Source organism: Zootoca vivipara, chromosome 1 (genome assembly GCF_963506605.1).
Source record: "Zootoca vivipara chromosome 1, rZooViv1.1, whole genome shotgun sequence".
Classification (NCBI taxonomy): domain Eukaryota; kingdom Metazoa; phylum Chordata; class Lepidosauria; order Squamata; family Lacertidae; genus Zootoca; species Zootoca vivipara.
Genome location: NC_083276.1, coordinates 3,133,112 through 3,142,691, shown reverse-complemented (window position 1 = coordinate 3,142,691; position 9,580 = coordinate 3,133,112). Strand labels below are relative to the sequence as shown.

At 51.4% G+C, this 9,580-nt stretch overlaps 1 protein-coding gene across 1 annotated transcript; it reads right to left on the bottom strand.

Moving 5' to 3' along the window:
• Positions 1–2,188: 2,188 nt before the first annotated feature.
• DMAC2L (distal membrane arm assembly component 2 like) lies at positions 2,189–9,566 on the bottom strand. Its single transcript, XM_035097635.2, has 5 exons — positions 9,430–9,566; positions 7,591–7,704; positions 5,911–6,119; positions 4,514–4,685; positions 2,189–3,417 (listed from the first exon to the last, which is right to left on the bottom strand). The coding sequence occupies exons 2-5, from the start codon at positions 7,695–7,697 to the stop codon at positions 3,303–3,305; spliced, it is 603 nt and encodes a 200-aa protein (XP_034953526.1). The 5' UTR covers positions 7,698–7,704; positions 9,430–9,566; the 3' UTR covers positions 2,189–3,302.
• Positions 9,567–9,580: the final 14 nt, after the last annotated feature.

Sequence of the window (9,580 nt, the reverse complement as noted above, 5' to 3'; positions counted from 1 at the left end):
TGGTGAGGCGGCGGGGGGGAGCATTTCTCCCCCCCCTCCGCCGCCTCGCCGCGCACCTCCCGCATGAGACGGGGCTTCGGAGACCTTCTCTGAAACTCCGTCCCATGCCGGCGCTGCGTGCCGAGGCGGCGGGGGGGGGGAGGAGCGCTTCTCTTCCCCCCCGCCGCCTCGCCAAGCCAGTCCGCGAGCCGAAGTGCGGCACGGCGGGTGCTTTTCGCCGTTTGCATCCCCCTTCGTTCCGGGAAGGCAATTGGCGAAAAGCCCCCGCCGCGCCGCACTTCGGCTCAGGGACTGGCTTGGCGGCGGCGGGAAAAAGGAGAGGAATTCCTCCCCTTCTTCCCGCCGCCAAGCCAAAGCCGGCTTCCCTCGGCGCCCGCTGCCGCTTCGGCTTCCTCGGGGAAGGCAAGCAGGCGGGCTGTCTGCCTGCTTGTGTTCGCCGAGGAAGCGCCGTCCCATGCCGGAGGTGCGCGGCAAGGCTGCCGGGGGGAGCGCTTCTTTCCCCCGCCGCCTCGCCGCGCACCTCCTGCATGAGACTGGGCTTCGGAGCGGCGGTTGGCGGAGCGGCGGTTGGCCGTTGTCCCTCCGTCCAATCCCCGTGTCTCTGGGGTACATGCGCAGTACCCCAGGGACACACGGGACAACTGGACGCAGGGACAACATGGACATTATTATATAGGACTAGTAGAATTCAGCCCGTTTAAAAACGGGCGCTAGAACGCTGCTGTCGTGCAGCGCCGGCATGGGACGGAGCTTCGGAGGTCTCCGAAGCCCCGTCTCATGCGGGAGGTGCGCGGCGAGGCGGCGGGGGGGGGGAGAGAAGTACTTCTCCCCCCCCCCCGCCGCGCACCTGCCGCATGAGACGGGGCTTCAGAGACCTTCTCCGAAACTCCGTCCCATGCCGGCGCTGCGTGCCGAGGCGGCGGGGGGGAGGAGCGCTTCTCCCCCCCCCCCGCCGCCTCGCCGGGCACCTCCCGCATGAGACGGGGCTTCGGAGAAGGTCTCCGAAGCCCCGTCCCATGTCGGCGCTGCGTGGTGAGGCGGCGGGAGGGAGGAGCGCTTCTCCCCCCCCGCCGCCTCATAGCGCACCTCCCGCATGAGACGGGGCTTCGGAGAAGGTCTCCGAAGCCCCGTCCCATGTCGGCGCTGCGTGCCGAGGCGGCGGGGGGGAGGAGCGCTTCTCCTCCCCCCCCCCGCCACCTCGCCGCGCACGCCAAGCCAGTCCCCGAGCCGAAGTGCGGCGCGGCGGGTGCTTTTCGCTGTTTGCCTCCCCCTTCGCTCCGGGAAGGCAAACGGCGAAAAGCCCCCGCCGCGCCGCACTTCGGCTCGGGGACTGGCTTGGCGGCGGCGGGAAAAAGGGGAGGAATTCCTCCCCTTCTTCCCGCCGCCGCCAAGCCAAAGCCGGCTTCCCTCGGCGCCCGCTGCCGCTTCGGCCGAGGAAGCGCCGTCCCATGCCGGAGGTGCGCGGCAAGGCTGCCGGGGGGAGCGCTTCTTTCCCCCGCCGCCTTGCCGCGCACCTCCAGCATGAGACTGGGCTTCGGAGCGGCGGTTGGCGGAGCGGCGGTTGGCCGTTGTCCCTCCGTCCAATCCCCGTGTCTCTGGGGTACATGCGCAGTACCCCAGGGACACACGGGACAACTGGACGCAGGGACAACATGGACATTATTATATAGGATGATTAACATATATTGCTTTGCCCAGTCCTTGCTGCAGAAACTCTGATGGAGACCCATTGGCCCTCTGGATGTTCAGAAACTCCCTTTCCCCATCAGCTCTACACAGACTGGCCAACGGCCAGGGATCTTGGCAGTTGTGGCCCCAACATCTGGCGAGCCACAGATTTTACCATCCCAGCTGCATGCTTAGTTGGAAAGCCCTACTTGGTTATTTCTTTAGTATCCTTCAATAGAGAACAGCAACAAAAAAAAAGAAATCGGACTGTGAATAGACACAATTCTGGGCTGTATAGCCAAAGATTTTTGGATTGTGCTCCTGGGTTTCACAAAGGTTCTGTGTGGTTGCGTTATAATTGTTATAGCAACCAGGTATCACGCATGCTGGTCCAGGGAACAAATTCAAAATGCTCTCTTCCTGGTGATCTAGATTCATTTGAATTGATGGATGGAGGCTTATCTCCTGCCTCATCTGCAATAGGCAGACTGTGATTAGGGGCTATCTTTTTCCAGGGCTGCGGTCCTATGAAGCTCCCAGCTGTGCCTGTAGGGAGGGCGTCATGGCTGCCTTGGCAACGACACCCTCTCCAGGAGATCCGTCTAGCTGGAAGAAATGTGTACCTATGTGTTGTGATTGCAAGATCAGCCCTCTGCAAAATCCGCTGGTTATCGGAGCTGCTCCATAGAAGCTGTAGCCAAGTTTTGCTATGCCATGTTTCCGGCAAACGACTACCAGATTTTGCCTGGTATAAACCAATGTCTGTAATGCTTGCGTAGGAAACAGTAAACAGCATATTACTCTGAGTTGTTTCTAGTTCATTTCCACCCTACCTACCCCGCTTACATTACTCTGTAAATTACCATGAGCGCCATCATCTCCTTGATGATGTCAGAGCATCAAATATTTTTGGTTTGTCTAAGCAGAAGGGGCCCCTTCATGGATCACTGCCTTGTCGTGGCGAAGGGGCTTGAATAACTCCAAGAAGCTAGGAGCTATGCCGTGCAGGGCCACCCAAGGCGGACAGGTCATAGCCGAGAGTTTAGACTAAATGTGATCTACCTGGAGAAGGAACTGGCAAGCCACTCCAGTATCCCTGCCAAGAAAACTCCATGGACATTAAAAAGGAGCAGCTTTGAGAAGAAATTTCCAAGGCATGCTCTGGTTCATGGGGTCACGGAGTCGGACACGACTAAGACAACTAAATGACGACGAAGCAGAAGGGGACAGGGAGTTAAGATGACTTTGTAGTAAAAAAAACAAACCTTTGGGAAAAGTATATAGTTCTCTGTAGGAATCTAATTGACCTTAGATTGCCCAAACCTCCATGATTTAGCATCCAAAGTCAACATCTTCAACAACAAAAGAGCTCTTCAGAAAGTGACCAGGGGTGTTGTAGTCTTGTTTTATGGAAAGGGGGGGGAGTAACTTAAGGACAGATTGCATGCCTGGCATTGACCAAGCTGTAGCATCACCACTTAAGGGACTTCCAAAAGCAGAGGCTGCCAGAGACCTCCCTTGAGAGGCTGGAGCACAGAGATGCTGCAGAGACAACAGTGGGCTGAGCAATTCTCCACCTCCACAACTTTCACAGGATTAAGAAGACTATGAGGCCCAATGAGGTGGCAATGCCTTTAATCCAAGTCCAGTTCTAGCTGCAAGCCTGGCATTGATTGCCTGAGGGTCTGAGCAGTGGCTTCCTTCTCTTTTATCCCAGGTAGGTCGCTCAAAAACAAATATTCCAGATTACTGTAAAGAAGAAGAAGAAGAAATATTTAATTTAGCAAAAGCTGCTGACTACACTGGAAGACAGGCACACATGAAGCCCACTATTCACAGATGCCCTTTATTTTTGTCCAACCAAATTTATACACGGTTTGAGTGTAACATAACCTCTAAGTCAGTGGTTCTCAAAAGGTGCGGCAGGAGAGGGTGGCAAGTGTGGCGGGAAGGGTCAAGGACAATCAAAGAAGCATTTTAACATTTCAGTGTGGTAAAGGTAAAGGGACCCCTGACCATTAGGTCCAGTCGTGACCGACTTTGGGGTTGTGGCGCTCATCTCACATTATTGGCCGAAGGAGCCAGCATACAGCTTCCAGGTCATGTGGCCAGCATGACAAAGCCGCTTCTGGCAAACCAGAGCAGCACATGGAAATGCCGTTTAGCTTCCCGCTGTAGCGGTACCTTTTTGTCTACTTGCACTTTTGACGTGCTTTCAAACTGCTAGGTTGGCAGGAGCTGGGACCGAGCAACGGGAGCTCATCCCATCGCAGGGATTCGAACCGCCGACCTTCTGATTGGCAAGCTCTAGGCTCTGTGGTTTAACCCACAGCGCCACCTGGGTCCCATTTCAGTGTAGTACAGGACCACAATATTTTAGTTGCAGAATAAAGATATCTATCAGTATTCTGCAAATAAAATATTGTGGTTCAGTGTAGTACAGGACCACAATATTTTATTTGCAGAATAAAGATATCTATCAGTATTCTGCAAATAAAATATTGTGGTTCAGTGTAGTACAGGACCACAATATTTTATTTGCAGAATACTGATAGATATCTTTTCAAAACGTGAGCAAGGGCATCAAGTGGCCCTGACGACAATCCTAGTTGCATTTTCCAATATCAATTTAAATTTACATTCTGAAAGTGTGTCTCTCTTGTCCCCTCGCAACAATTTGGCTTGGGGAAAAAAAGCCTTTCGTGGTAGCCTAACTGCGGCAGGGAGAGGGCTCCTGTAAGTCACCCATATTTTCTGTTGCTGGTTGCGAGAACAACAGGGTTCATGATGCAGCAAACACGCTTGCAGTGTGAAACACGGGGCTGCCCTCGGCGGCTTTGCGTACCTGAGCTTATGCAGAGCAATGATGCCTTTGTCCGTGACGTTCCCGCAGGAAATGACCCAGAGGCGCAGGAGGCTTCTCTGCAGGTTGGGCGTCTGGCTCAGCCGCTGCAAACACTCGTCGTAGATGTACATGCACTTGCAAAGCCGGATTTCCTCAACGTGCTCCAGGCCATCTGAAAAAGGCAGAACGTCAAGGAAGGGGGACTTGCAACACGCAACCGGCCTGAAGATTTACAGCCCACCAGCAATATCTGTGTGCAATATCTCAGTGCCGGAGTCTGATACGGCTCTAGAGAAAAGCTTTCCCCAACCTGCATTGCAGGGGGTTGGACTAGATGAGCCTAGGGGGTCCCTTCCAACTGTACAATGATTCTCTGATTCTAGCCTGGTGTGCTGAAGCTGGTCGAAGGGCAGCTCTAGACTAGCAGCTTTTAGAAGAAGATTCAAAAGGCTCACATGCAACCCGCTTAAGCGTTGTGTTTGTTTAGTTCAAGGCACCACCGTTCCACTGCTGCAAGCATGCTCTTTGAATGTGCAAAACTCTTGGATTACTTGATAACTGAAGGCACTTCCTTAATAGCCTTTGGGCGCTGCAGGCAGAATCGAAGCCTGTAAAATAAACATGTAACAATTCCATAAGCCAGGGCTTGATTTAGGTTTGATGAGGCCCTAAGCTACTGAAGGTAATGGGGGCCTTTATATGTCCGGCTGTCCTTTGCCAACAACAATTTGTCCCTGTTTTTTGTGTTGAATATATGCTGTATATATGGTAACTTATGGCAAGCCAGTAGATGATACTGAGCGAAATGATCCGGTGGTCTGACTTGTGACATACCAAAGAATCATAGAATTTTAGAGTTGGAAAGGATCCATTTGGTCCAACCCCTGCAATGCAGGACACTCTTTTCCGAACATGGGGCTTGAACCCACGACCCCGAGATTAAGTGTCTCATGCTTTTATCGACTGAGCTATCCTGCCTTCTTTTTAAGAGCTCAAAACGCACCCAGATCGTGATCCTTGAGTCTCCTTTTCTGCCTGCGTTAGACTGCCATGAGAAAGGCAGACGGAGAACAAAACTTAAGGGACAGATTTACTCATCAGCAGGACTTCCTGACTGTCCTTAAATGTCAAGATACCGTCAGAGGGATAGAGATTCAGACAAAATGCCTCCCATGTGCAATGCAGAATCTCCCTGTGGAGACTTCACCACCTGCGAAAGGGCAGGGGTCTACGTTCCGCAGGGCCATCTGTATAAGCAGGCAATGATCTAAACCAGATTTCACCAACCTTTTTGGACCAGTTTGTGTACATTTCAAATTTTGTGAGTGCTGCTGGACGGGGTGTGTGGAATATTGGGAATATTGACGGACCAAGCTGGTAGTGTTTCAGCTACTTACCCAAATAATCAAATCCCTTGGCCATGATGCAGGATTCTGTGGCATTAATTGACTGTATTTTATATTTCCCTAATGGTCCCGAAGGGAGTCCGTTGTAATCTTGCTGCCATTTGTCCAAGCCTTGGTAACGCACGTGTGCCCCACACCGAAGGAGCCATTCCGAAGCGGCTCTGTCTGGGCCCACGGCCTGGATCCGCTCATAGTCCACCCTTTAAACGAGAAGGAACAGTTAAGTTTTAAGCAGAGTTTTGTTTTGATTTTGCAATCCTCTTTTAAAGGTATTCAGGTTGGGTGGCCATTAGCACCTCTTGTTGGAGTGAGTGCCATAGGTTAAGGGTGTGCTGGGTGGGCCCTTACTTGCAGTGCCTTCTGTTATTGGGCCCTGCAAGGCCTATGTAATGTAAAGAAGTGTAAAGGGATTCAAGTCAGGGCAAGCAATAATTCCACATACTGTATATGCTTCTGGGGTCTGAACTGGCACGTGACCTGGGGTTTGTAGTAGATAGCTCAATGAATATGTCAACTCAGTGTGTTGGAGCTGTAAAAAAAAGACCATTCCATGCCTAGAGATCATTAAAGGACCCCTGGACGGTTAAGTCCAGTCAAAGGCGACTATGGGGTTGCGGCGCTCATCTTGCTTTCAGGCCGAGGGAGCCGGAGTTTGTCCACAGACCACTTTCCACTAAACCACTACTGGCGCAACGGGACACTGTGACAGAAACCAGAGCGCATGGAAATGCCGTTTACCTTCCTGCCGCAGTGGTACCTATTTATTTACTTGCACTGGCATGCTTTTGAACTGCTAGGTTGGCAGGAGCTGGGACAGAGCAACAGGAGCTCACCACCCCCACCGTCACGTAGATTCAAACCACCGACCATCTGATCGGCAAGCCCAAGAGGCTCAGTGGTGTTTAGACCACAGTGCCACCCGCATCCCTATCTAGGAATCATTAGGCAAGGAAATGAAAATAAAACTGCTGGCATCCTAATGTTTGGAATACGGTGCAAAGTTCCGATTGCCTCACCCCAAAAAGGATATTGTAGAGTTAGAAACATTTCAGGAAAGGGCAAGCAAAACGATTAAAGGGGTGGAGGGACTCCCCTATGGAGGAAGGCTGCAGTGTTTGGGGCTTTCCAGTTTAGAGAAAAAGCAAGAAAGGGGTCGCATGATGGAAGTCTACAAAATTATGCGTGGCACAGGGAAAGCAGACAGAGAAAAGTTTTTTGCCTTCTCCATCAGTGCTAGAACTCGGGGGCATTCAATGAAGCTAAATGTTGGAAGATGCAGGACAGGCAGAAGAACGGCACATGGTTAATCTTTGGAACTCCCTGCCACAGGAGGCAGCAACGGCCACCAACCTAGAGGGCTTTAAAAGACAAGTTCATGGAAGAGAGGGCTAGCAATGGCTATCAGCCATGGTGGTTATGCTCTGCCTCCACAGTCGAAGGCAGCGATGCTTCTGAATGCCAGTTACAAGAAGTCACAGGTGAGGAGAGCATTCTTGTGCTTGCAAGTTTCCCACAGGTATCTGGTTGGCCACTGCGAGAACAGGATGCAAGGCTAGAAGGGCCACTGGCCTGAGCCAGCAGGCTCCTCTTATGTCCTTACATGGCAAATGGGTTTCAATTCACAGTGCCCTTTGTGGGAGCTGATTTAGTTGTTCTCGCCAGCGCACTTACTTGTTGAAAACGGCATTAAGCCATCCCCAAAAACTCCTGCCTGTATCCCAGGAGGGTCGCCTCCTTAATAAGCCCGTCTGACGTGTCAAAGCTCCAATCAGCATCATTCAACTTCTGAAAAAGATGCAGGTTGCAAAGCGGTTCAGCGGATTCTCGCACAAAGAACACACAACATTTGTTGGCAGAGTTACAAATAAAGACGATCTATTAAGGAAGTGATATAAAAGACTAATAATGATGATCTTCAGCATTTATATAACTCATTTCAAGGATTCAAAAAAATTCATAGGTTGTCTCACTAAATGCTTATAACAGGTTTGTGCAACAATATAACAACTAACTGGTAGTCTTTAATACGCCAAAAAATAGTATAATGGTATCTCGGATTGCAACCGCAATCCGTTCCGCGGAGGCAGTCGCTCGCTGAAGCAGTCGCTCGCCAAAGGCACGCTTCTGCACACGCGCACACTGCACAGATCACTTCTGCGCATGCGGAAGCTGCGCAGATTGTGTCTGCACATCCGACACCATGGAACCCGGATGTAAACACTTCCGGGTCCGCGGCGGTCACTCGCCGAGGTAGGCGTAAACCGAGGTTTGACTGTACTTTTTGCAGCTGAACTGAGGTTTCCTACATTGAATAGATCCAGATTAAAATTTAGGCCCTAATGAAATCAGTGTGGCCATGAGTATAGCCAGGATTTTTGTTTGGGGGGGGGGGCAGAACCACAGTTTGCTATTTATTTTTATTTATTTATGCGGGGAAGACAGCTGCCCTTCCCTGCCCCCAGCCCCCTTGGCCCAGTGGGGCACCTTTGCAGTGACTTAATCTAACCTGTCTCAAAGGGAACTAGTTGCAATTCGCTAGGTCTGGATTTACCCTTTGGGTCCCTTCCAATTCTACCATCCTATATGACTGCTGCCCTGCAAGTGGCTGGACTAGATTGACCCTCGGGGTCCCTCCCAGCTCTACCATGCCATGCAGACGAGGGCCGGATTTAGGTTGGATGAGGCCCTCAGCTACTGAAGGTCATGGGGCACTTTATATGCCCAGCTGTCCTTTATTAACAACAAATTGTCACTGTTTTTTGTTGTTGTTGAATATATGCTGTGTTGTTGTTTAGTCGTGTCCGACTCTTCGTGACCCCATGGACCATAGCATGCCAGGCACTCCTGTCTCCCACTGCCTCCCGCAGTGGATATATGCTGTATATATGGTAACTTGTTGTTGTTTAGTCGTTTAGTTGTGTCCGACTCTTTGTGACCCCATGGACCAGAGCATGCCAGGCACTCCTGTCTTGCACTGCCTCCCGCAGTTTGGTCAAACTCATGTTCGTAGCTTCGAGAACACTGTCCAACCATCTCGTCCTCTGTCGTCCCCTGGTATGGGGACGACATACCTGATATGGTAACTTATGGGCATATATATGCTGTACTGTATATATGGTAACTTATGGACCTAATTGGTATCTAAAGCCATTTGCATGTAACAAAATATGCATTTTATCAAAGTAATTGTTGAACTGAAATACGATTAAGAAGCAAGTATATTAATAGTGGGATTTTTTGGGGGGGAGGGCAAGAGAGTGGGGCCCTAAGCTATAGCTTGCTTAATTTATACGCAACAGCAAACGACGTTTCTCAACCCAGGTCGCTTTGCAAGATGCAAGTCGCTTTGGGCTGCATTGGGCAAGACAAAATAGCAATAGGAATAATAATATGGTGGTGGTGGGCGTGTCCTGGAAAAAGAGGACACAGGGCAGCAGCAGCAACAACAACAATTTGCATAAACAACAACAACAACAACAACAATTTGCTTAAACAACAACAACAACTTGCCTGCTCCCCTTCACCCGGAGACCCCCCGGGCGCCTTGCTTCTTTCCCGGCGCTGCAGGCCCTTCTTCGTGGCGCGGAGGGCGAGGAGGACGCGGGAGCCCCTTTTCCTTCCGCGGGGCGGCCTCGCTCCTCCTCCTGGCGGCGCCTTCGTC